We start from the raw sequence: 27,405 nt of genomic DNA, 5'->3' as shown, positions 1-27,405 counted from the left end.
CCATCTTTGTAATTCAACACACTATTTATTATAATAAATAACACCGAAACTATCTGTCTCAGCCGAGGACGAGCTCATACACTATGATTGTGATGTTGAACGCAATTAGAAACGCTAAATAGGGTTAGACTTAGTCAAATGACCGTATTCCTTGAACTTGAAATGTTGAACCTTCAATAGCTATCTGTATTTCCTTTGCTTGCTGTTGGTGTCAAATGCCGTTGATTTCTCGACTGCGACCTGACGATACTAGCATGACAGCTTTTAGAACAATCCATCCATCCGTCCATCCTCATCTTTAAATACTTACGCCTCATGACTGTTCGCGTTGCCTTGATGAGCCCCAAAAGTTTGGACTTGATTGACTGTTCATTACTCGTTGAGCCGAAGCCTTGGTTCTCACCTTCCGAGTCCCACCCCACTATGAGTCGTTAGAAGATCACTAATGTTTGCCTCAGAACATCTCACTACATGTTATATCTTTTTATTTGACAAGGCTTAACTTTACCTTTCAAATTTCAAGACACTATATAGTCAAATCAAGGATAACTTACGTCTTGCAATAAATCGCTCTTCACTCAAAATGGCTACTGCGTTCAGGAGCAGTATGACCACTCGCTCCGTGTTAGTATGACTTCAATTAGCAAATACTTAATGACTTCAATTAACAAAATGCTTAATGATAATAAGTCAAGATACAATAGTCCTACTGCGAGTCGGTATTAATGGGAAATACATACCATAATATAATAATCCCAAGCCAAACATGGTGGTTAGTTTTTGAGCTATTACTGTTACCTGTCGTGAAGCACAACTACTACAACCGACGGTGAGCTTCGAGTAGGGTAGGGTGAGCCGCACCTACCCCTGAAAGTGGTATCGTTGGACTGACTATAGATAACAGTTAAACGAACTCGATACCCATAGAAAGTGCTCTGCTGGGGGATCTAAATCTAAACGCCTAAATCTGGGTTTTGGCTATATTGGTTAGCGAATATTGAACGAAAATTGAGAATCATGGGTTGGAATTACCCAAGTGTGCTGCTGCGGGATGAGAGGCTTATTTCTGCCCTAACCCAGTGTTGACATCGACTGCATACTTGAACTGAGCTCAGAGTCATGCCGGTCAGAAATTAAGACGATTTAGACGAAAAAAGTAGGCTTCAATGGTTAAGACTATTTTCATTACTAGGGTAGGTATTTGGAATTGTGACTAGAACTATTTTGGAGCCTGTGGCTGGTTGCACCTCGATCATGCGGTCCTTCAGTTTAAACTTCGTAACGTACTTCAACACATTTCGAATCGCTCTGCCCAATATTATCTTTGAGCCATCCAAACAATATCCTGGAAACAATGTTCTGGTTTTCAAGGGGATGAAGAGCGTTGGAGGGAAACTGGTAAGTAATTCAGTCAGGAACATTATGATCTAACCACTACAAAACAGCATGGGCATCGCGCTAATTGGAATACTGATGTTCCAGAGCCTGAGCCTCCCACCAAGATCGAAGGAGATTCGGTACTAGCTCCTCATGGACTTGATCAGGCAGAGGAACTGGGTACCTTTCTGGCCAAGAGTGTGGCAGAACTGCCTGAAGAGTTCCCTCGGATTGATCGCATTTATTCTTCTCCATTTTACAGATGTTTGCAAACAGCGACGCCGACTGCTGAGAAGTTAGATCTGCCTATATACGCGGAAAACGGTGTTGGCGAATGCTATTACCGAACGAGACCCACGAAACCGATTCCTGCTAAGCCCGAAGTGCTCAAACAATATTTTCCCAGATTGAAAGAAGACTATGATCCGCTATTGACAGTGTCATCTGAAGGAGAAACAATTGAAGAATTGCATTCACGTTGTATCGAGGTCGTATCAAGACTGGTGACTTCTCTAAAACAGACATCGGTAGATACTATTCTCATTACTACTCATGCCGCCACTAGGATCGCGCTGGGTCGTGCACTTACTGGTGATCCCAATTTAGACATCCGGACAAGCACCTGTAGTCTGGACAAGTTCACTCTGCCTGAGGGCCGTAGTGGCAAGCCTGGTGATTGGGTGCTTGAGTATACTGGACGCTGTGATTATCTAACTAATGGTGATGAGATGCACTGGACATTCCGTAAGTAATTTTCTTCTGATTTCTGACGATTTTACGTCGTACGGTCATGAGAATTTATAGAGAAAACAGCCACCAGAGTTATGTCACTTACAGAGTCTAACTATTTTAGATGTAGGTTATGAGGCAGGATCGCGAGAAGATGTAATAGCGCGAAAAGAGGCTGCGCAAAGAGCTGCTGATACCACCACAAGACCACAAGCAACAGCGGCAGCCGAAGATGAGGTCGTAAGTAAGAGGAACAACAAAGGCTTTCTATAAGAATAATAGATTTGTTAACATGCTGCTAGGATGTATATATCCCTCTAGACATGGGAATTGCCAGCCTGACACCTGGTCCTTCGGGCAGGCGGGAAGCGACAATCGATCACCAAGCATCGTTTCAAGTAGCCGGTCTTCACACAGACAGCCCGGTGTTCAGGGTCAACGGAGCTCTCTACCGCGGCCAGTGGCAGGATATAGTGGGCACAGAGATGTTCACTACATATGGTGAGTTGCATGTCAAAAATTAATCAAGTTTCGGGTGGCTGGGGCTCGGCGCCAGACCCTGGTTGTTGTACCACACTTTTGCGGAGCGACTTTGCTCCCCCAGCCCCTGTCAACGACTTGGGCAAGCGAGACTAGCGAAGAAGTCTTAGATGGAGCTCAAGCTGGTAGAAAAAGCGCTTGATATGTGCCAAGACTAGTTTACTCCCGTGCAGATTTGCAACGGTGGCGCAATTTCTGAGGCGAATTTTAAGACTAACATTATCAGATGGCCAGTATATCGGGACCACGAGGACGCGGATTCAGATGGACCCAGTTGAGGCACGGAGAGAAGATAGTGAACCGCGTAGTGATGTACATTACCCTTCAAGAATTACAGACAAGATTCGAAAGATCACAGCAAAGCGTTTGGCTCAGCAGGAACAAGAAAAGCAAACATGACATTAGCGGCCACCATGGCCCTGAGTAATAGGAGCCAGCTAACTATAGAGCACATGAGCAACAACAATTAATGACAATTATTTTAATAGTATATTATGTACATGCAGAGAAGAAATCAGCTAATGGACCCATAATCAGATCAAATAGACTGACATCATTTTGATTTTAGTGCATACAGCCCCGTACTCGCTTCGACAGCAGTTGAACAATTAATAGCCCTTCCTGCGGGCCTCCCCTACTAGATCAAATAGTCTCCTGATACCCTTATTGAAGTCTCTGCGGGCTTTTTCATTTCTTAGTCGCAGCTTGACTTTGCCCGGTCTCTCATGGTATCTCTGTAGTGAGAGCACCCGTCTAATTTTATTCGCTTGGTTGATAATGTTCAAGTGTCGGAGAGCTGCCGACAGGTTCATCGGGCCTTGTACAGGCACACTACGGCCAGCCATAACGCCAGTTCGAGGAACCTGTTTCGAGGTGTAATCCGAAATCTTATCTACGACAGTTTGTCTATCAAGTAAAGAAGAAGATTCCGATTCACCGGCTGAGCGGGGACCCCTTAAATCACCGAATTTGAATCCGATATTAAGATTTTCGACACCAGATAATTTGTCATTTGCATTCTTCTTGCCAGTCTTAGAACCGTGGTTCTTATTCACTCTGAGAAGATCCTGGAGTAGCCTCGTCTGATCCTGATTGTGTGTAATTCGTGAAGTAGAGAATACCCTTGTCGTGGGCACTTTGCTAATTTGTGGTCTAAAAAATTTCAGCATAATTGCGTTATCTTAAAACAAAATTAAACCCCGTAGGTTATTGTCGCAATATCTTCCAGCTCGGATTTTGTGAATTCAATTTTCAGATCTGCGGGTTAGATGCAGTGAATTGTTCTGCATAGTCAGGGTAACATTTAGGGGCCATCTCTGTAGGGATTCAACCTGCAACACCAGAGCCAGGGTCACAACTCTAGTTCTGGTCAGATTTTTCAAAGAACTGATTATTTAAGTAGTACTTAAAAAACCAGCGGATGCATATAAGAGATTAGAGCGGAACCGAAAAAGCGAGACTTTGGTCAGCTCTGTCTGATCATCGATTCCCACTAAGCTACTATGCGTATGCAATCGTAACATACTATTCATATGTTATTAGTATACTTTTTAAGCGGGATGACTTTGTTATACATGACTATCTATCGTGTCCTATAATGTAATACTACTGAATGTGTTTCTAACTCTTGTGGCTCCCCTGGGAATACATTAACAGCCTAGAAGAAAGATGTAGACAGTTACCGAAGGTACCTACAACGCTAAGTATATATAGGACACTGTCCAGAAGATAATGGCAGTCGATTGCATCATAGTAGGCATCAGATCCCTCGTGATATATTTGAATACAATAGGTAGAAGTTGATTACTACCAAATGATTTTGAAAACACGCGAGCCTCACAATGTGCGGCGAAGTTCACGACATTCTGAGACCAATGCTGCACCTCAACTCTCAGCGGGTTCATTACTAGCCACACAATTCGACAGCGGTAACAGATCCAGACAGATGACGGAATCGAAGGGATTTAACAGGCTGCGTAAATTGGTGAGAAGGGCACAGGTCCTGTATACTATGGATATGACGCCTGTCTATATGCTGACAAAGCTTGAGGGGGCAATATTCAGTAAGTTATTTATTAGAATAGCTCGGAATCAGGGGTTACGCGACAACCTCAGTTTCTGTTGGCTGCGGTGGCTACACGCAACTCTGGATTTTTTTCGCTTGTTGATTTGAGAGTTGTTTTAATAAATGCTTGAGGGGAAGTGAGAGGGGGGCACGTTAGGAAACATACCGAACTGGACGAACTAACAGCTAAGGCTCGATTCTTCTGACAATTGGACTCATGTTTCTGTGGGCTGTATTTACTTACTTTCCAGCACACGTAGTCAACATGATCCGGCGCGCATACTACTACTACTCTGGTGGTGATATATTTGATCTCATGCCCTCTAGTGCGCCAATTGCCATTGAAAATACTCTTCCCATAATCCACGATTCGTTGTAGGAAGATCCGTCATGTAATATACGTTTTATGAACATAATACACTAATTTATTGTTTCTGGAGATATTATTGCTTTAGCAGTTAGTCCGCTAGAGTTCCGCATCGGGGCTGCTCGAAACTTCTCCTAACCGTTCATACTTGATAATTCAGCAGTTATTTTACTTGTATCGTACTTCTCAGTATCCCGATAGCTTCACGAAGAGGAGCACAATCAGGATGGGGGGGGGGGGAATTTCCAGCGGCCGGAGGTAAACACTATGCGAGAGTTATTCACTAATAGATTTATATATACATTAATATGGTGATACTTATCCCAGACTGGGATATTTCTGATTGAAACTTGCTTCCCAATCATCATCAATGGCTTTCTGTACTTTGTCGACGGTGCGACGTGGTGACTGAAGATGTGCTGGTTTTTTGGGCCTAACAGGTGGTCTCTTACTGCCACTATTGCTGCCCGAGGATTCTGAACTAATATTCGACAGTTTGCGGGAATGCTGAGAGTCTGTTCTTCCCGGAAGATGCATCTTAGAATTCCGGCGTCCCGAGCCATCACTATTTATCCAGTCACGAGTTGACTCCATAGAAGCGCGCTTGATCTCGCGGTGTACCTCTCTTCCGAGTTTTTGGGCCGCGTATTGTTTAGACGGAGGTGGTGGGGGCATTGATGAGGTATCGTTTGGCGGCGAGGGTGAATGAGTTGACGATGATACCTGTCGTTCTTCCTCAGTATATTTGCCATAGCCCGAGGCAGTCTTCTTAGGAGGCGATTCGGACCGACTTAGGAACTGCTGTACTCGACTTTGAATACTGCTCGAGCCGTTGTTTCTCGACTTCGAACGGTGCATATGAACATGTGGAGGACCATGTTTGACCGAAGTGGATGATGATACGGGATACTTAAATTCATCATCTTCCTTCTTGGGGGAAAATGCATAGTCACCTGGTGATTCAGCAGTGTACGACATGCGACTCGACGACCTATACCCTCCAGGGTTGCTACCAGCAGATACTGTACGAGGAGCAGCAACAGGTGGGCCCATCATGGACGAATCTGAGGTGGATCTATACGCTCCTGCAGCATTGTCAAATTTCTTGAAGGCATCTCCAATTTTACCTTTTAGTGAAGTCATACTGGGCTTTTTACTATGACGGGAAGTAGATCCTGACCTTCGAGAGGTCGAGCTTGACCGATTCATCCAACCACTACCGCCTGTACTGCCACCATTACCAACCCCTCCTGATCCATCACCAGTACCCGATGGATACAAATACTGAGATTGACTGGGTTTGCGGTGGTGATGTGGTCTTGATCCAGTATTCTCATTATCAAGAGCTTTCAGAAAGTCTACATTAGAGTCAATATGGTTCTCACTGTTGTCCAAAACCACAGTATTAGACCTTTGTGACAGGCCAGTCAGTATCACTTTCAGCTGCTCTCGGTCTTCTGGAGGCATTGTATCAATAAGTGATCCAGTATGGTTAGCATTACCTGTGTTTGCAATAGCATTGCTATCTTCTGGTAGGTAGCTGAATTTCTGTGATTGGTCAATAACAGGACTTGGAGACTGATTTACGCTGTTATAACTAGCTTCAAAATATGCATCTGTATTGCTCTGTGAGTACATGCTGAGGGGTCGTGGCCTAATTTGGTGAGGAGGGGGCCTTGGCAATGGTTTTGAGTAACTTTCAGAGGGGGTTGGCTCCGAATCGGATCCTGATGATGCCGATGAGATGTTAATAGATAGCCCTGACGGCATTGTGTTTAAGGCAGGCTTTTCCGGTTTCGGTTGAGAAGTTTGTGACAGCTTCTTCGGTGCTGGCATAGGTGGCGATGCTGACTTTAACGGGTATGCGGAATATCCAGAAGGGGTCCCTGTAGTTCCAGGTTTTCTCATTGTGGGAGGTGGTTTCGTTTTCAGCGGTTCTCCAGGAGTTGAATCCCTTGACGATCTAGAAACAGATGTCGTAGATTGCTCTAGTCTTGTTGCTGGTTGCGGTATCGCCTGTTGAGACTGCACCTGTCTAGGCATTTCCTGTGATACTTGCCCCTCTGGCTGTGATCGTAGCTGCGATTGCATCTGCGGTTTAAACTGAGGCTGTGGTGCAGTCTGGGTCTGTTTCTGGACTTGTGGCTGAGTCCGAGCTTGTAAATTCGTCTGCTGCTGGATTGGTTTGTGAGCTTGAGCAAACTCAAAAGGGGTCCTTTCAAGCTCTCGAGCAAGGTCCTCGACGGAAGGAAACCTACTTTCAATGTCAGCTTCGTCAAATGTAAACTCTTGAGGAGTGGAAGAATGCACCGGGGTCACAGGTTGAGTTTTGGCCCGTTGTTGCTTAGCTGACGAGTCCAATGATGAGAACGGGTCGTCATCAAAATTAGCGGCAGATGCAAGACCAGTTGTAAAACTACCACGGCTCTCGTGATTCTCGTCTCCATTATCGAATTTGTCTAACGATGGCATACTATTGTTCTGTTGAACAGTGATACGACCACGAAACATTGGTGTCACTTCGGGGACCCACTGTCTTTGTTGCTGCTCTTTAGGTATACTTCGCACTATGCCCTGTGCAGTTGAGACATTATCTGGCTGTTGCTGTGAGGCGGACAGGCTATGATTTTGGTTGTCCTGAGCAGGATGAGCAAGTTGTACAGAAGTAGTTGGTTGTACCATCGTCGCAGCAGTTGAGGTTGCACCAGAATAAATATCTTTGATTGGCACCTCTAGTCCCCTCATTGCACAAATCTCTTTTAGCACTTGATATACATTAGGTCTTGCCCGCGGATCCTCCCTTAATAGTGCACTAATAACACCTTTCAATCGGTCCGAATAAACTGGTTTAGGAGGAAAACTGAAGCTGGCATGCAAAATAGCAAGGCTACCTTCTCGCTCAAAAGGTGTCGTATAGTAGCATAGTTTATACAAGAATACGCCCAGGGCCCAGATATCGCTCTTCTCGTCAATAGGGTGTCCTCGATATATATCAATCATCTCGGGCGATCTATACTGAGCAGTCGTGTGACGTTGGATGTCTTGCTCTAATATATGGTATTCACCGGGGTTTCGTGGTGGTCGGAGAATAGGAGACACAGATCCAAAATCACATAGTTTATATGTACCATCACCAGAGATGAGAATATTCTCAATCTTTAAATCACGATGAATAAGCGGAGGTTGTAAATAATGCATGCAAGCCAATCCATAGGTAACATCACTAGTGATCTTTAGAATCTCCGATTCAGTTAATTGTTCTCTAAGACGAGTATTCATGAAATCAATAAGTCCATTGCCGGAGCAGTATTCCATCAATAGGAACACTTCGTATACTTGACTACCTCCCTGGCCATGTCCCTGGGCTTGAAGTTGAGCCTGGGCTGATGCTGGTAGACCACCCTGAGCATTTAGTCGAGCAGCATGCGAATCAATATATCGTACAATATTAGGATGTCCTTTCAGTCTCTTCATAGCATCTACCTCTGCTCGAAGAAGGTTGAGATGAATCTTATCGGGAACTACTACCCTCTTCAAACATGCGATCTCTCCCTCTAAAGTCGAGGGGGAGATTTTCACCACGTAGACATGGGCAAATCCTCCTTCCGAAATATACGACTTGATAGTCACAGCATGCGATCCGACAGTTAGTTGGGTTCCAGGAGGATATGCACCAGGAGGTGCTTGTTTCTGCATAGTAGGCCCGATTTCAATTTGTTTTTGGCCTTGCCTTGAATTTGCCTCTGTAAGTTGTTTGTACTGATAGATGTATCTTCAGCGTCAGTGTGATTTCACCTCGAATTCGACCCGCAAAATTCCTCGCTAACGGTGACGTGGATGCCACTTTCTGGTCATTCAACTATGCTGGTGGGTTGTGTTATCTAACAGTGTATGACTTTCACTCAGACTGGATAGTTTACTTATGCCAATAAGATGTAAATAAAGATGGCGATGGAACGAGATAGCCGATATACACGGAGAGCAGGTGGATGTGTGTGTTGCAATGGGACCCTCAATTGGCGGTTAATGGTGAATAATACCCTATCTCTGAGACAAATGGAAAATGGAAAATCCCAGAATTTAGGATTAAATGCAAAGATTATGCTTGGTTTTAAAATGAAGATATCAGGACTTGGTCATCAAACCCCGTATCTAAACACCGATGTAAATATAAACAATGGAACAAAGAATACAAGGCTAGGGCTATATCTGATGCTATCACGATGTTAACTCAAAAACTCACTATTCACTTGTCCTGTCCATACTTACGTTGGATGAATAGCTCAAAAATGCCAGTTCGAGGGAGTCTCGAAACTTTCTATAACGGCCAGTAGCTTCGACTCTACTACGTAAACACAGCCTGCCAGTTCCCCTGTTAGGGCCATATGCACGTCTTCGGTAGGGTAATTGGTGTGCTCGAGACCAACTTCGCCGCGCACTTTAATCTCACTGGAGAAAGTTTAATTACAATTCTTCATCAGTTTTTCTCTCGCCGCATACTGCTTGAGCCCTTAGTTAATTTGTTCTACCCAGTCCAAATGCGACCAATGATACTGGTGAAGCTCAATTCTGGCCGTGCAATTCACTGGCTCATCAGTTTGCACCTGCCATGTTTCTGCATATCGACGTCATGACAGGGGTAAACGCCACTAATTAGCAGCAGTCGTTTCACGGGTTCTGTGGTGGCTGGGGGCGGAGGCCATTATACTTCCTTCGTTATCCCACAGCTGCTAGCGGGCTGTGTTTAAAATTTATATTTGTTCACCCCTCAAGGGGGTTGAGAACCATTTACATCTGCTTTCCATATAAATACCGCATAGTTCCTTATCCGTGCTTCTATGGTAGCTAGTTATTGGTTGGAAGGTTTACAGCCTTCTCCAGCTTTAATCTTGTAATACTGGTTAAATACTTAAACACTCCAGTGAAACATCAGTGGCACCAGGCACCACACATGCACGATTAGCGCATCTGATTCTCTTTGATAACGTTAAGAACAAATAGACGCAGGGTCCGATCTCCCACCATCTCTCACGTGACAAGAAATACTGGCGGACTGGAGCTTGCAACAACAACCTGGCTACTCCCGCCGCCAGTTTTCTGCCACCTTAAGCGCAGCAAGAGGAGTCACGGTATCTGGGGTGGAGCGGCAGGCTCTAAGGGCATGCGGACCCTGTGAGCCGTACTAGCCGGGCGAAAGCCTAATTGCTCCGCATCCGATACTGGCAAACAGTTAACGTTTAAAGACATCATCGTTCGTCAGCTTGTGAGTTGGTGGCAGTTGGTAGAGCGTTCAACCCCCACTCCCGCTTTTTCCTGCTCTTTCTGCCCCGCAAAAAAAGTTTTTCTGTGCATATACATATGCAAACAACATGCCTGTGATCACATGGACCGGCACAGGTGCCCCGCTCTATGCGTCTTTATAACCGATCGGGTTTGCTATGGTATCAGGTGAGCTCGGGTGCAAATAGCCAAGCTACCAGAAATGCCTTCTCTTCTAAAAGGATTAGCTAAAGCAACACAAGGAATAATACTTCCTGTACTACTATTGCTATTGTTTTACTAGTTAACTAACAGTTGAGGTGTATTGCTAGTATTGTCTTGTGCCTTGTGTGATGTGCCAGGCGTTGTTTCCTGTTTTGGGAATAAGTCACATCATCCCCCTCATTGCACTTCACCCCCTGAGATGTGGCGCAGAAACGGACTGCATTTTATACCCCATAAAAAGCAAACCTGCGAAGAAAAATATGTAAACACCGTACTCAATACTAACTTGATAACATCACATGCCGTGAAAAAAAAATGTTTATATATCCCGTGGTATACTAGGATTATAAATACTGTTATCAATCCGGCAAATTCACAAGTACAAGCTTTCGGTCCCCATTTTGTTTGATTTGTTTTGTTAGTTTGCTACTGTCTGGTTGTGTTCCTTGCGACCAAGTATAAAGTTACAAAAATAAGAGGGAGAATCTAGAGATTTATAAGGATTCATATTAACACAATACCTAATCTTGTGAGTCATAATGCTGGTGGAAAAGTTTTTAATATTACTGGCATCGTGTAGTGTAACTAGTTCGTTACCTATTTATGAGTCGCTTTCGTCGTTTGTTGGATTCACAAGTCCCGACGAGCAAAAGCTGTTAAATGGAGTAGACGCTACCAGAAGCAGTAGTAGTAAAGGTGGCCATAGAGTTCCGGGATCGCTCATTAATGAAATAGAGTACGAAGACTGGTTGAAAACTGAGACAGACCTGGCGTTCGACAGAGTCATTTCTAATATCGGCGGCTACGGTCAGGGTCTTGACGATGTCCTTCCTGGAGCCGTAATAGCCAGCCCATCTAAATCCAAGCCTAACTATTATTATATTTGGACTAGGGATGCCGCTATCTCCATCAACTCATTGATTACTCGTTACGACGATCAAAAGGGCCAAAATGAAACACTAAGGTCTATTATCAACGACTACCTTAACTCATCTGCGATTATGCAGCATGTGGATAATCCTAGTGGCACATTTGAGAACCTAGAAGGTCTAGGAGAGCCTAAATTTATGGTTGATGGACGTCCTTTTACAAGCACATGGGGCAGGCCCCAACGAGATGGTCCTCCCCTTCGTGCTTCCACGATGATAAATTATGTCAACTCTGAAGTGCGTAATAATAATTTACAGTATAAGGACTTTGAAGACCTGTATTACAATGTGATCCGTCCTGATTTAGACTACGTAGTCCAACATTGGAAGGACAAAAGCTTCGATCTATGGGAAGAAGTGTATGGAAACCACTTTTTCACTTCAATGGTGCAGCTGAAATCTCTCATTCACGGTGCTGAGATAGCCCACGAGCTAGGCGATAAGATCTCATTCTACGTGTTTAGAGGCGTGGCCTCTGAACTCCGTGAGTACATTAGACAGTACTGGGACAGCTCTAGAAAGCATTTGGTAGAGACATTAGATTCTAAAGAAAGGTCAGGCTTAGACACTGCGCTGTTCCTTGGTTCGATACATGCCATCGACCTGTACAACTGGGATGGTATAGATACTGATGAGCTCGTGTTCCCTCCATATTCGGACGAGGTGATCGCTTCCATTGATCATCTTGTGAATGATATGCGTTATAGATTCCCGATCAACGCCAGACGTTTGGATGAATTCTCTAAACAGGGCAAAAATAATTCCCTTGCTGGTGTGGGTATCGGTAGATATCCAGAGGACGTTTACGATGGAGCTGATGTCACCACTGGAAACCCATGGTTCCTTTGCACGGCAACTGTTTCCCAGACTCTTTACCTTCTGGCCGACCATCTCATCACCCGGCCAGATTCGTATAAATTAGTCATCTCGGACATTACCAAACCTTTCTATTCGCTATTTCTTAGCGACAATGAAAACTTCGACTCGCCTGATTTCAGCATTGCTCGTACCAACGAAGCATACACTGCGCTCGTTAAGCGCATTATAGAATACGCAGACTCGTTTTTAGATGTAATCCGTGAACACCACGCCAACGACGGTAGTATGAGTGAGCAATTTAGTAGGTACGATGGCTACATGAGAGGTGCTACTCATCTCACCTGGAGTTACAGTGCATTCTGGGCTGCTTCGCGCCAGCGGAACCTGACTCTCTCACGTCTCTATTAGCACTACATAGAAATAGATTTTGAAATTCGAAGATTAGATTAGAGCCGGCCTCTTGAGGCAGGGTGGGGGGAGGAGTGCTCTACAATGTAGTCAACTTGAAATCCCGAGTGGGATCACGGTCGTTCTGGCGCAGGATTTAGATCTCCGAAGATAGGAGTCAGGGTACTAGACATGTGTAAAAATTGTATAGAAGTGTCTTTATTAGAGTTCATAAGGAATGATAAGAATAAAACGGGGAAGGGGGGGGGGAGAGATAGCTAAGGGGACCTACACTGCGTGGGGTTTGTGTACGACTTGTCACTAGCCTTTACTACATCAGTGGCAACATTGGAGTTGTATTGATTAGAAGAGCCGTTTAACACGGGTAGACGAGCCTTCCATCTTTGAAGAGACAGACGGCCTTATACCGGACTCTGACTCCGAGAATGTGATCTATCACGTCGGTGTGCATCGATTCTCTAGCTGCATTCCTGTTATATCCACTCAGCATGTACATATTAGAGTAAATGATCTTATCCATTACACACTGTTTATCACCTAATTGATATCGTGCGACCCCACAGGGGCCCCCACGGCAACCCTTCTCAACGGCTGATTTCCAACTCCAAACGCCAACTTGGGAATCTACACTCGCGGTTTGTCTCCGAAACAACGAGGAGATGATCTAGCGGATCTCTACCGATCTCCTTAGTTTGTGAGCCGAATACTATAGTGGGCTGCAGCGGAGGCTCGGATGCTGTGCCGACGGCCTCGGCCATCCAACTGTTAATATTTTGTTACAAAACATCAATGTTCTACAAATACTGGTATATGCATAGCGGCTTCCACTGAGTTCTTCCGATATCCAATTTACTCCGAACGCGTTAACAACCGGCTCAGTCTAATATTTATCCGAGGAATTGTTATCGCTCGGCAACTTTGGTCGGACTTTTGTCGGAATGGTCACGTGATATGCATGTTTCGGGTCGATTACTGTTACCCTAGCAAACTGTTACAGCAAGAAAACGCTTCAAGAAGCTCGGATGGAGATCAGTCAAAGATCTCCGACGAGATGTGGTATTGCATCATATAAAAAAATAGGCAAAGATAGTCATACTACCTACTTCTATCTTGTATATCTACATTTTTTTTTGGATAACTTGATACTAAATTGCTCTTATTTTTGTTACGAGATTTGTATAGTTTCGGTTTCAGGTTGATGGTATGGTAGAGGAGAATTTTTTTCAAGGATTTCCGTCCGCCTCATAGCATGCAGTGTATAAACTCAAAGCCCAACTTAAAAACCGATCTGCCTACATATAACATAGTACAGATTACCGTCAGAATTACGGCGCTCAAAGATCGCTAGCCATGAACTTAGTTTTACGGAAGTAGAAGTGGTTCCGCCTCAGCTTTGTGGGGGGTCTTGAATTGATCCCTGCCAAGCGTCCCTCTCATTCGCAGGTCATGGCGGGGATTTTAGAATATAGCGGTTAGAGGCCTGCCCCCTAACAAATTGTGGAAATAAGGTTGTTTCTTCTAACCGCAATGGCTCGTGCGGGGAAGTCAGGCTCGTACACTTGACCCGTTTCTGGCAGCAAACCTATTTAATAATATTGGTGATGCTGCTGAGAACCAACACAAGTTCTTTTTGTTACCCCATAGTTAGCATTCTTTTTTGTTTTGTTATCCAGACGGCACCATTCATAGTGCTTTTTTAGGGACAAAACGCTCTGATTTAGCAGCCGTTGCCAAGGATTCTCGAATTTCATTCAGCGAACTCCCTAGCCTGCCTGCAATACGCGTTTTGATAACCAGGAATCTTATATCTTAGAGTTCAGAAGAATTATATCCCGTTCAGTATATCCGACTATCAAATAGACTGAGATGGATACCGCCATGTATGGGTTAACCTAAAACAAGTTGTTATACATAGATTCGAAATTTTACAGTTACACTAGGATAATGTCGTCCCTGACAGCTTCAACCAGTTTATTTCATTTAGTTAATTTTTATTTGCGATTTACTTTTTGATCCAGTTTTTTTACAAGAATGAATACGGTCGTTGCCATATATTCGAGATCTTCTGCTTATCGGCTTAATTCTAGCAGGCGATCATCGTCTCCCCTGCAGCAAATTGAAAGCCGACTATTACATTAAGACCTAACCCGAACTACTTATAGTGAGCTTGACAGATGTAGCTGTTCCAAAATAGGAAGGTACTGCATCATGACATAAATCGAGGAGTTCACTTCTTTTAATATGACTTCATATCCAACGCCATTGAAACGAAGATCAAACTCATAATCTTCAACCATGGGTTTTTTATATAAAGGACGATTTTCCGTTTGGTTGCCAGTTTTTTAAAGTTCTGTTAAGATTTTCATCTCAAGTAAAAAGTCAAAAAAAAAATAGATTTTTCACAAAAAGATGGTTGATATTTCTGGGGGTATTCGTTCCCGTACAAATACTGGTGGTCTTACTGGTAGACGCCTTAGATGGGCTATAACTCTTGTAGCAACTATTGGTTTCTCGTTGTTCGGTTATGATCAGGGTCTTATGAGTGGTCAAATCACTGCTCCCCAGTTCAATAAAGAATTCCCTGCCACTGCAGGTACTTCTAGTCATGCGACTGTAATCCAAGGTGCTGTCACTTCATGTTATGAGCTGGGATGTTTTTTTGGTGCTATGTTTGCCCTATTCAAAGGTGAAAAGATTGGTCGTCGTCCATTAATTCTTCTTGGTTCTTCTATTATTATTCTTGGAACCGTGATATCAGTGACTGCTTTTGGTCCTCACTGGGGTCTTGGTCAGTTCGTTGTTGGTCGTGTTATTACTGGTTTAGGAAACGGTATCAATACTTCTCAGATTCCCATTTGGCAGTCTGAGATTTCTAAAGCTGAGAACCGTGGTCGTTTGGTCAATTTGGAGGGTTCAGTCATTGCTGTCGGTACATTTATTGCTTACTGGCTCGACTATGGATTCTCCTTCACCAACACGTCAGTTCAATGGAGATTCCCAGTTGCTTTCCAAATCTTCTTTGCTGGTTTACTTTTCTTCGGAATGTGGTCTCTTCCAGAGAGTCCTCGTTGGTTGATTAGCCAGGGTCGACATGAGGAAGCCATCTCGATCTTGGCTGCTTTGAACAACACTGATATCAACGACGAACAGATTATTGCTGAAGCCAGAGTTGTTATGGAAGTTGTTAGTCGTAACAAAGACCAGGCAAGCATCAGAGAGGTTTTCACAGGTGGCAAGACTCAGCACTTCAGAAGAATGCTTATCGGTTCTTCGACCCAATTTTTCCAACAATTTACTGGCTGTAACAGTTCCATCTACTACAGTACTGTGTTGATGAAGACATCTATGAATGTCTCTGATTCTCTTGCTCTTATTCTAGGTGGTGTTTTTGCCACTGTGTATGCTCTTTCCACTATCCCTTCGTTTTTCTTGATCGATAGTATCGGAAGAAGAAAGCTTTTTATTATTGGTGCTTTGGGCCAAGGTATCTCGTTTACAATTACATTTGCTTGTCTTATTCCAAACACTATGGAAGCATCCAAGGGTGCTATCGTTGGTCTCTATCTCTTTATCTTTTTCTTTGCTTTCACCATTTTGCCACTTCCATGGGTCTATCCTCCCGAGATTAATCCTACCAGAACCAGAACTGTGGCTACTGGTTTCTCAACCTGTACTAACTGGTTATCCAACTTCGTTATCGTCATGATAACTCCTATTTTTGTTACCAATACGCGTTGGGGATGTTATCTTTTCTTTGCCTTGATTAATTTCTTATTTGTTCCCATTATTTATTTCTTCTATCCAGAGACTGCTGGTAGGTCTTTGGAAGAGATGGATATTATCTTTGCCAAGGGATACGTCGAGAAGAAACCTTACTTCAGAGTCGCTCAACAACTTCCCAGTCTCACTCCAGAACAAGTCGAGAACGAAGCTATCAGTCTCGGTTTATACGAGGCGCCATCAGAGAAGGGTGACGCCGACTATGTGGACGACATCACTAATTCAGAGACCACGTCTAGTTAATGTTTTGCTTTTTGCCGTATGATAGATTTTAGATGTAAACTAATTGAACTTCGATGCTTAATTATTTGCCAAACTTAACAATCCTCTTACCTGTTTAATTTTATAGCAGCCACCACTTGTCTTGTTGATTCATTTCCCTCTATAGTTTGCACCCTGCGACCAGCGGGTTTAGTTCGCCATATGCATGATAAGCTTACTTGGTCTAATATCGGCACCACCCTTCCTTCCAGATCGACAACCAATCAACCAACTGACGGCGTCCGAATCATGCGGTCACAAACACTATTTGAACAATGGGGTCTGGGGTCTGGGCCATTGGCTGCTACACAGGAAAATAGGGATGGAGCTGGTCTGAAATAACTGATAGCGAAATCTGGCAGTCTGTCAGAAGTGTGTAACCATGAATAGGGAAGTGGTATGATTAAATAAAATTTCTGTCTTTCCTAGCATCACTCCAAAACAGAGAGAGTTTCTTCATAGCAGCGAGGTTTGTCTGGCGTTTACTATACATTCACTACCAAGTAGCGGGATATCAGATCCCACTGCATGTTTTGGATTAATGTGGTGGCTAGCATAGTAGAGTAGCATAGATCGGTGGGTTTCTATTTTGCCAAAGCCCATTATTGCATCTCACAAAAGCTATAGTTTGAACCTCAGCGCCTACTTATTGTCCTCAATGGTGTACACCACAAAAGATGCTGGTAGAGGGGAGCTCCAACCAGCCACGTTCATTGGGGTCTCAACGCAATCGGAAGATCATGGGTGGCTCAATCGGGCTTCCAGCATACACTGAACTCACAGTGATATAGCGAGAGAGCATAACAAGCAGCATGGCTGGATCATACTGGCTGGTGCCAACTTTCATTCGGTTTCAGCACCCATGTCGACTTAGATTCTTATATAGACTGACCATACAACCAATAGACCCGTGGCTGCTGGTTAGGAGGGTATTCCCTATAATTTACACAGAACGATTCATGGCGTTTCTAAGACACCAGCTGTGGGAAGAAGGTAATGAGGCCGGCACATTGGCCAATTGCTGCCCGTTCCAGCTGCCTGGATCTGTCTCGGAGTGCAGATGAGCTGCTTCTAAAGGCTTATAACATGCCTGTAAACAGCCCGAAGTAGTGGAGGAAGTTTTTGAGGACTGCTTCCATAGGACCCCATTAGTGGCTGGTCGATGCATACTGCATAGTAAAAATTTCGAGACGTACACCAAAATTACCCAATTTGGCGATTTTCTGGTCGGAAGAGGAAACCGTTTACAGCGCACGTGCGATAGATTTTTCATTGTTTGGTTTCTGGTATCGACAATAACCTGCACATATTGAGTGTTATTTTGTGTGTAATTGGGACCACAAGTTCTCGATTTCTCGAATCTGTTGCGTCTTTTAAATTTTTTTGGATTGTCTCTTCAATACAATTACAGAACGACAAATATTATACACTTCTCTTTTTGCATTAATACGTTGGAATAATAATAATGTTGACTTCAGCTCCTGGTAAGTACTTTGAAAGGGCAATCATAGCTTCATAGCAGTTTATCAGTATGATGGCTAGTAGATCGAAATCACCAGGAAAAAGCTCTGGAAGAAGGTTATTGCTGATTGGAATTGAGAATTCTAGTGCTTGTTTGCATTTGTAATTCTCCAATGGCTGTTCGAAACTAAGAATTTAAACCAATAAAATGGGGAAAGGGTGTTTGTTGCCAGCCTACCTAGCCAACAGTTTATTGGCCAATGCCCGTTTTATCAATACTCAATCAATGTTCGATATAGCTATGTGTATGCTGAGATAATCGTTAGAACTAGTTGTCGAGGCATGGGTTCTAGAGCAACACTCGACTAGCAGAGTGATGAGATTACGAGGCTATCTTGAATGGTATCTATCTCATTTATCATATCAATCATCAGGGCTCCTTGAGATACGATACTCCTTCATGCTATTTGAGTTTTCCCAGTTATTCCAAACAACATGCTCTCCCTTATGATCTTGTCATGAGAATAAACTTCTCTGCATATCGAAAAAATACAAGACGGTCCTTTGTAGAGCAGAACAGAACTGGCTATCTATGAATATGTACTAACAGTTTCAGGTAAAAGAATCGCTCTCCCCACTCGTGTCGAGCCCAAGGTTTTCTTCGCCAATGAGAGAACTTTCCTCTCTTGGTTGAACTTCACTGTCATTCTCGGTGGTTTGGCTGTGGGTCTGCTCAACTTCGGTGATCACATTGGCCGTATCTCTGCCGGTATCTTCACTCTTGTCGCAATGTCAACCATGGCCTACGCTCTTGTCACCTATCACTGGCGTGCTGCTGCCATCCGCCGCCGTGGCTCTGGCCCATACGATGACAGATTCGGTCCCACCATGCTCTGCTTTTTCTTGTTGGCTGCTGTTATTGTCAATTTCATCTTGAGAATCAGAGCCTAAAACAAAATGCTCACGTTCTGTCTATATATTCCATCACCTGACCAAGGCCCTTAACTATTATATTAATATTATTTGATCCGTACTTTTGTGCTATAACAGCAAGTCAACCCGACTAGTCTAGCTGGGCCGCTCCAAACGAAAAATCCGAGGACCCTATGATCTCGGAGCCAGATTAGACCTTGCCCTGAAAAAAATATATGCATCTTGCAGATCCTTATCAGGATCGACGCTGAATTTTTTTTCAGTGTACTTTAAGTGTACTTCAAGACTATCAGCGTTTTCATTGATACCTTACTGTTATTGACGACTTAGACTTTGCGTTGTGTTGTTAAAAGTAAGATTATACAGTTGCAAAAATGAGAATCAAGAAGAAGCATCAAGCCGGAGCGGCCAAGAACTTCATTACTAGAACTCAGGCAGTGAAGAAACTTCAAGTGTCTTTGGCTGACTTTCGAAGACTATGTATCTTCAAGGGAATCTACCCTCGAGAGCCTCGTAATAAGAAGAAGGCCAACAAAGGATCTACTAAACCAACAACGTTCTACTACACAAAGGATATTCAATATTTATTACATGAACCGGTTCTGAACAAGTTCAGAGAGCACAAGATCTTTGCTCGCAAGTTGTCAAGAGCTCTTGGTCGTGGTGAGGTCGGAGATGCTAAGCGTTTGGACGATAACCGGCCTAGATACAAACTTGATCATATTATTAAGGAGCGATACCCTACTTTCAATGATGCTCTGAGAGATCTTGATGACCCTCTTTGTATGTTGTTCTTATTCGCAGCTATGCCTGCCACGAACAGCGTAAACTACAAGGTTATCGAAGATGCCGACCGACTATGCAACCAATGGATGGCTTATGTCGCTCGAGAAAGGTTGCTGCGAAAGGTTTTCGTGAGTATCAAGGGTGTATACTACCAGGCTCGTGTAAAGGGCCAAGATATTCTATGGCTTGTTCCTTTCAAATTCCCTCAGAATATTCCTGACGACATTGATTTTAGAATCATGTTGACATTTTTGGAATTCTACACCACATTGCTACAGTTTGTTCTATATAGGCTTTATACTGAGAGTGGACTTGTATATCCACCTCAGATCAATGCATCTAAGATGAAGGGAGTTGGTGGAATCTCTGCTTATCTTTTGGAAAGTCGCCAGAATGGTTTGTCCCTGTTGGGTGCTAAAGCTAGTGAGAATACCAATGGTAAAGCCACAACTAACGGTGCCACTCCTAATCTTAAGATGGATAGAATTGCACAAGCTGACGAGGAAGCTGATCATGACGGAGATGAGCAGGAAGAAGACGAGAACGATGCAGCTAACGAGTCTGCCTTAGACACATTCCAGCCAATTCCTGCCACTGAGACTGCTGCCAGTGATATTTTGGCTCAACCTGCTCCTGAATCTGAACGCGAAGGACAGCTGTTTAGTAATTTCACATTCTTTGTTGGCAGGGAGGTTTCTCTGGACATTGTTGAGTTCTTGATTATTGCATTCGATGGTAAAGTTATTTCTGAGAGTGCTATTGACGAACTCATTGACAACGAAAATGAAGAATCAAGTAATGACGCTACTGAGGCTTATAAGAAAATCGATCTCAGCACTGTTACACACCAAATCTGTGATAGACCAACGGTACCAAACAAGGTCCCTGGTAGAACCTATATACAACCTCAGTGGATTTTCGATTCTATCAACAAAGGACAGCTTCTACCCGTTGCAAACTATGCGCCAGGCGAAGCGTTGCCCCCTCACTTGAGTCCATGGGGCGATGCTGCTAACTACGATCCTGAGGCGGCTCTAGAGGATGGCGAAGGTGAATCTTCTTCAGAAGCCGAGGAGGAGGAAACCATCGAGGGCGAAGCTCTTCCCGATGAAGACGAAGAGGAAGTCGATGAGGAGGCGGAAGAAGCTCTCGAGCGCCAACGTGACCTTGAAAAGGAGGCCGCTGGTATCAAGTTCTCAGAACAGCAATCATCTGCAGAGTCCAAGAAGAGAAAGAAGAAGACAGCTGCTGATAAAGAACAGGAGGAGAAGGACTTGCGTAAGATCATGATGAGTAACAAACAAAAGAAGCTCTATAACAAGATGCAATACGGTATTGATAAGAAGCAGGCCCGTGAAGAAGAGCTTAAAAAGAAAAGACGTAAGATCGAGGCAACAAAGGAAAAGCTCAAATCTTCCTAACAACCGCATCATTTATTGTATTTACTGTTAATAAAAACCCCCCAACGACATAGATTTCCTATTCTGCGTGCTGTGGACTGTTAGACCTTGCGACTATTCTTGTGTAAAACGAGTCCGTTCGCTATTACGAGGCCCATCCTAGAAAATATCGTCTGAGGATGGACCCTGGCCATCATATATTTCAGGTAAAAGTATTTTAAAGTATTCTATCAAGCTATCTATTAGCACGTAAGCGGGTATCATAGCTATTCCTGTCAGCCATTTTCAATTCGAAAAGGCCCGCCATTTCTGCCTGAAACTTCTCCAGTTGTGCTGTTCCAGTGATAATACTTTCCAAATCTGTCAGCTGTTTTACAGAAAGAAATGCTTTGATAGACCATTGGCCAGACTTATCCAGGAGTTTTAGAGGCTGGTAGGCAGCCTTTTGGCTAGCAAGCGCCGTTTCCGCAGTAATTTTATCTCCGAAAGAATCATCATCAATCACCATAGCATTATCTGCCGTACCAGATCCCTCCGTTGTATCTGCCAAGTTCTGATCTTCTGTGGTTGGAGCTGTGATCTGGTCCTTGACGCAAATTCGGAATATCCTGACAACAATATTGCCAAAAACAAATTCAGATCCTTTACTCCAGTACTCGTGAGAAAATTTATATCCCATTTTCTCCATAAATTCAAATGGACTGCCTTCTACTATCGCAGATTCGAGAATAGATTGTGAGGTCACCTGCCGCTTACCAGCTTCTGGTACTTCTGATATGATCATTTTCCAGGGCATTGTCTGCAAGAAGTCTTTGTTTTCTTTAAATCCTGCTGGCGGAAGATATTCATCTTCACTTGCTGGGTCTACCAAGCTTGTGTCACATGTAATTCGGTACTGTTCGATCTGGTTAACTTCACCAGCTGCCAGCACTGGATTAAAAGGGTAAGTAGGAATCCACACCAGATGGTGGTTAAATATACGTGTTGGTTTCATCCCCGAAAGGGCAGCCAATGTATGCAGCGTTATTTTAATTTCAGCATCTTTTAACGATCCAACTAATGACAACTGTTGATACATCATGGAGTTTTGCTACTAGTCATTGCGTTAAAGGCTCTGGATAGTAGATCGTGAAGCGGAAGATACGCGGCTTATGAGGCGCATATACATAGTGATAAAATATCTTGAACAGCAAAAATATATTACGATCTATTCTTATACTCAGCTAGCTAATATTCAACAAGTTGTCATCTACAAGCGGTAGAAAAATACTCCTACTGCACTCGCTGCTTCTATTTGATGACGGACTTTTTGGCGGATCTCTAATTGCGCTTCATCTTTTTTATAAAATACAGGCACGGGTCAAATATCATTTAAAACATTCTACCCGATATTATCTGCAGTATTCGGGTAATCTTATACCACACGGTTAAATACGACTCCGGGTGAGACAAAAAATCGGGAGTAGTATACGTTGGTCAGTAAGTGAAGACGCAGTTAGTCGCCGGTTGGATCTATAAACAGCCCCTGCTTACGCAGCCGTTCGAATCCTGCTGTTCTCATTCGCTGTATACTGAGTGGATACGCGCCGATCAAATTTTGGCTGGTGGGGCAAGAAATTAGCCGATGGTCGAAAATCTGGGGTTTCCCCTGCATCTCCCCCACGCATGAACGGGATTAGTCTTAACCGCAACACAGCGGGCCCCACTGCTATACCCCAAATCCATTAATTTATCGACTTATTTATATGTCAGAGATCTGGCTTCTTTTTCAATCGAATTAATATCTATTTCCCCGCTCATAAGTTTCTGAGTGCTGATAACTGAAAATTGTTAGGAATTGATCGAAATTTAAAAATGTCAGCAGCTGATGTCGATAAATTACATCAAGAAGCTTTTCACTGGGCTGAAACCCAGAAGAATGGTGAAATACCGTCTTTCTATAAGCGCTCCAATGACCCATATAGCTATCTCAGTGGATTCAACAATCAACATGTAAGATATCTTCCAGATGCTTGTCTTGGTGGCAGGCTGTTAACCTACAAGATTGAAGTCCAGTCGCTGACAAAACAACGTTTTAGAGGCTTTGAAGCATATTAGATCTCTTCTCTAACTTTTTTTAGGCATCCGAAGCTGTGCCAGGTACGATTCCCCATGGCCAGAATTCTCCGAGATCAGTAAGATTTGGCCTGTATGCTGAGCAGCTCACTGGTAGCGGCTTTGTAACACCAAGGCACGAACACAAGTCGTCTTGGGTATACAGAATGAGACCGGCTGTCGCTCATAAGGGGTATACGGATTTGCCAGATAAGCCAGATATGGAAAGCGTATTTCTTTCGACCAATCCCAAAGTTCATGTGTCTCCTACACAACTGGCTTGGTCTCCGTTTGATATTCCCACGGAAAAAACAACCTTTGTAGATGGTCTTAAAACAGTCGCAGGATCCGGTGAGCCCTCTTTACGAGAGGGTCTGGCAACACATGTTTATACAGCTAATGCTAGTATGAAAAACCAAGCTTTTGTCAATCAGGATGGCGAGTTTTTGATTATGCCACAACAGGGTCGTGTTGATGTTCAAACTGAATTTGGCTGGCTTTATGTTCAGCCAGGAGAGTTCCTGGTAGTGCAAAGAGGAATTAGATTTTCTGTGAACCTTCCTGACGGTCCCTCTCGTGGTTATATCCTTGAGATTTGGGGTTCAAATTTTGAATTACCGGATTTGGGTCCTCTTGGAGGTTACGGTATGGCTAACGCTAGAGACTTTTTATACCCACAAGCCAGCTATGATTTAGAACCAGTCTCAAACTTCGAGATCATTACGAAACTCAACGGCAAATTTTTCAAAAGTACACAAGATCACACGCCATATGATGTGGTTGCTTGGCATGGTAATTATGTTCCCTACAAATATGATATGACAAAATTTGTCAACATTGGCTCCATTAGTGTAGACCACATAGATCCCTCGGTATTTACTATCATGACTGCAAAGTCGCGAGACCCAAATGCTGCTCTGGCAGATGTTATGATTTTTATGCCACGATGGGATGTTGCATCGCATACTTACCGTCCTCCTTATTACCATCGTAATGTCGCATCAGAACTCATGGGTCTTATTTACGGTGATTATGGTGGTAGAAGTGACTCTTTCCAGCCGGGGTCAGTTTCTTATGAAACGGGAATGACTCCCCACGGAGTTGCATATCCCGAATTCAAGGCCGCCTCTGAGAATCCACCTCCGACCCAGCAGATCTCCCTTGGCAGCATGGCTTTTATGTTTGAGAGTTCTCGCCCTTTTACGATTACTGATTATGCTTGGAAGAGCGACAAGATTCACTTCCATGAAACAGGAATGTGGGATGATTTGGTGAATAACTTTACTCTACATTTGGAAGAAGTTAAGAAGCTTACCAATGGTAAACATGAACATGGTGTGAACCACTAAGTTGCAGTTGTGCTTGAATAATAGTACGTAAACAAGAAATTACTTCTGATAGCAGATTATAATATCCTATATAGATTTCCCGGTCTACCTTGTATATTCCGCACATTAAAATGCTACTTGACCAGAAGTTGAGGGAGTCATGACCGGATATCAAGGGCCGATACGTCGAAAGACTCTCACTATTGGAGTTTTTAAACCACGAGAATCCTTGGCCTGAACCGCTGGAAAGTGAAAGGCTCGAGAAGAGACCACCGAGTCACTCCTCATTTTTCCCTCACATTGGCATCTTATAGGAGCAGCACTTTAAGGCGAGTGTTTACGACAAATAAGTTACCAATACTCGTTCCTCCGTTGAATTTCAAGTCGATACCCCTCAGCTTCGATGAAGTTGTAAATCAATTTGATCAGAGTATACGGCGGGAACATGGTCATTTGAAGATTTTTGAAGAGTTTATGTCGTGCACTACCAGATCTATGACAATCTCGTAAACATCCACGTAAGGCAGGCTCTTGCCTCTCCCAGCCGCCATAAGCACACTCATCAAATGATGGACACCAGTCTTTACATATCCTAGTTACAAATGTTTGTCTTGGACTCAAGCCTTCATTATCTATAGACTGTATTATGTACAAAATAGCCGGAATGAGCATCACACTGATAAATAACGAATATCGGGCTCTGCCCGATCTCGTTTGCCGGAGGCAATTGAAGATACTAATTTGGGGCGCTACATACTTATGTATTTATAGCTATGGTGGTGGTTGCTCGTGGCCCGAGACCCTAAGCTTATTCCGATTCAAGCGTGATTTTGGCGATATCGCAGAATCGCTCTAACTTACCCAAACTCATGAGAATTTCTGACTTCTTCGTTTGATGGAGGTCCAGGGTATCAACTCCCCTATCAAGGAGCTTCAGGTAAGCTTCATTGACTGCCAGTAGCTGCTTCAGGAGGGCTTGTCGGTGGATTCTAGCTTGCTCGACAGTGACCTTCAAACAAGTGAAGGTCAGCTTATCATCGCAAGCACCACTGTAAGCGTAGCTAAGGTTTAAGCTATCCATAAAAGCTTCGAACTTCAAGTACTCTTTGGAACCATAGGAATAGTTAATAAGTCTGGAAGGCAGGTTAGCAAGTCTGTTCAACAGACGTTGAGAGGGAGCAGTGGTAGTGGCGACCGAGGTGGGGTAAGTGGTAGTGCGAGGGGATGGCTTCGATGGTTTGGGAATAGAGGGGGCTTTGCGGGGGTTCATGTAGGTATCGGAGAGGATAGACATGGTGGAGCGAAACGAATGGCCGCTGGAGTGGTGACGGGAGTTGGTGTTAGATCTGGTGTGAGAGTTGGTGTGTGAGCTGGCGTGAGAAGTGGAGCGAGAGCTGGTAACAAAGCTAGGAGCTCTGGTAACTGAAGAGATAGGAGCTGCCATGGGGATAGAGGGGCAAGAGGTAGAGCGGGTGTTCCGTGACGAGAAGGGAGCGCGTGGAACATGTTGAGAAGGTATGGATGAGGAAGAAACAGAACGGGTGCGAGTTGCGGGTAATGGCGTAGAGGTGGCAAGTGGGGTAAAAAATTGGTAGGTAGTGGGAGAACGTGAGCGGGAAGAAGAGGAGTGAGAAGTTGAGCAAGATGAGGAAGTAGCTGTGGAATGGGCGGTGGAATGCGAGGAGGTAGAAGAAGATCTAGAGGATGACGTGGTAGAGCGGGTGGCCGAGGGTCTGGAGTAGGAGGGAATGGAGCCAGACGAAGATGAAGCAGTAGAATGATGGAAAAGACGTGCTAGAGTGGCTGAGCTACCAGAAGTAGAAGAACTGTGGGAAGAGATGGTGGAGCAAGAACGAGAACTATGGCGGGAACTCGTAGTAGATTCTGTGCGGGAGACATTGGTAACGGTTCTGAGAGGAGACTGGATGGGTGGAGAAAAGGTACGTTTGATGACTGTTGGGCGAGGTCGAGATTTATAGGGTATGCGAGGAATAATTCGAAAAGCGTTTGCAGAAGTAGCGGCGGTGGTAGTAGCACGATACATTTTTGCTTAGTACTAGAGAGGAGAAAAGAAGGAGAAAACAGAAGCAACAGCGGCCGAACGCGCGCTTATATAGAAAGAAGAATTTCTTTTTCCACTTTGTTGTGTTTGTGCTTGAGTCATGTGAGTTAAGAATTCCTTTTTCCGGGTGCATTTGTTGTGGCCAGGACCCTATTTCGGTCAATGTCTCCATTAATAGATACAAAGTCACGCCGCACCCTCTGACTATAGACCATGGCCCCTAATGATTCGTTTTTTCGATAAATCCCTGAACTACACAATGTCGGCGACTTATAGAATCCTTAGCTCATGACAAGGATAACCAAGATTATGCACGATTCGAATCGCCCTGGATAATTAAGCTCCATCGCGATCGACCGATGATTGCATATTTCCATCTTATCTGTGCTATCTGGTTACGTGCTTATCTTATCAGCGTGCATGCATACAAGCCCCTGCTAGAAATCTGAGCTCATTGCTGACCTGTCACATTCTGAATGGATCGAATTCGTACTGACTATGGTTTGTATTTTAGCAAGTGAATGAGGTTTTAGAACCTGGCACTGTACGCTTTGTCTAGACGGGCTTGTATCACATAGACTA

General features: G+C 43.9%; 6 protein-coding genes across 6 annotated transcripts; 4 read left to right on the top strand and 2 right to left on the bottom strand.

Annotated features, from left to right (window-relative positions):
- Positions 1 to 5,396: 5,396 nt before the first annotated feature.
- On the bottom strand, positions 5,397 to 8,774 carry ARK1 (serine/threonine protein kinase ARK1; the record flags this gene model as incomplete). Its single annotated transcript, XM_018881081.1, has 1 exon — positions 5,397 to 8,774. The coding sequence occupies one exon, from the start codon at positions 8,772 to 8,774 to the stop codon at positions 5,397 to 5,399; it is 3,378 nt and encodes a 1,125-aa protein (XP_018733706.1).
- Positions 8,775 to 11,101: 2,327 nt separating this feature from the next.
- On the top strand, positions 11,102 to 12,718 carry SGA1 (glucan 1,4-alpha-glucosidase; the record flags this gene model as incomplete). Its single annotated transcript, XM_018881080.1, has 1 exon — positions 11,102 to 12,718. One exon carries the CDS (start codon positions 11,102 to 11,104, stop codon positions 12,716 to 12,718), a length of 1,617 nt encoding a protein of 538 aa, XP_018733705.1.
- A 2,409-nt stretch (positions 12,719 to 15,127) lies between these two features.
- Positions 15,128 to 16,741, top strand: STL1 (glucose-inactivated glycerol proton symporter STL1; the record flags this gene model as incomplete). The annotated part of the gene is made up of 1 exon (XM_018881078.1): positions 15,128 to 16,741. The coding sequence occupies one exon, from the start codon at positions 15,128 to 15,130 to the stop codon at positions 16,739 to 16,741; it is 1,614 nt and encodes a 537-aa protein (XP_018733704.1).
- Positions 16,742 to 19,527: 2,786 nt separating this feature from the next.
- On the top strand, positions 19,528 to 21,360 carry NOP7 (Nop7p; the record flags this gene model as incomplete). The annotated part of the gene is made up of 1 exon (XM_018881077.1): positions 19,528 to 21,360. The coding sequence occupies one exon, from the start codon at positions 19,528 to 19,530 to the stop codon at positions 21,358 to 21,360; it is 1,833 nt and encodes a 610-aa protein (XP_018733703.1).
- Positions 21,361 to 21,574: 214 nt separating this feature from the next.
- Positions 21,575 to 22,420, bottom strand: AWJ20_4027 (Mediator of RNA polymerase II transcription subunit 18; the record flags this gene model as incomplete). Its single annotated transcript, XM_018881076.1, has 1 exon — positions 21,575 to 22,420. One exon carries the CDS (start codon positions 22,418 to 22,420, stop codon positions 21,575 to 21,577), a length of 846 nt encoding a protein of 281 aa, XP_018733702.1.
- A 1,180-nt stretch (positions 22,421 to 23,600) lies between these two features.
- Positions 23,601 to 24,782, top strand: AWJ20_4026 (homogentisate 1,2-dioxygenase; the record flags this gene model as incomplete). The annotated part of the gene is made up of 1 exon (XM_018881075.1): positions 23,601 to 24,782. One exon carries the CDS (start codon positions 23,601 to 23,603, stop codon positions 24,780 to 24,782), a length of 1,182 nt encoding a protein of 393 aa, XP_018733701.1.
- Positions 24,783 to 27,405: the final 2,623 nt, after the last annotated feature.

The sequence above is a fragment of the Sugiyamaella lignohabitans genome, chromosome C (genome assembly GCF_001640025.1).
Source record: "Sugiyamaella lignohabitans strain CBS 10342 chromosome C, complete sequence".
Taxonomy (NCBI): Eukaryota; Fungi; Ascomycota; class Dipodascomycetes; order Dipodascales; family Trichomonascaceae; genus Sugiyamaella; species Sugiyamaella lignohabitans.
Note: the sequence above shows the minus strand (reverse complement) of the source record. Positions and strands in the feature narration are given on the sequence as shown.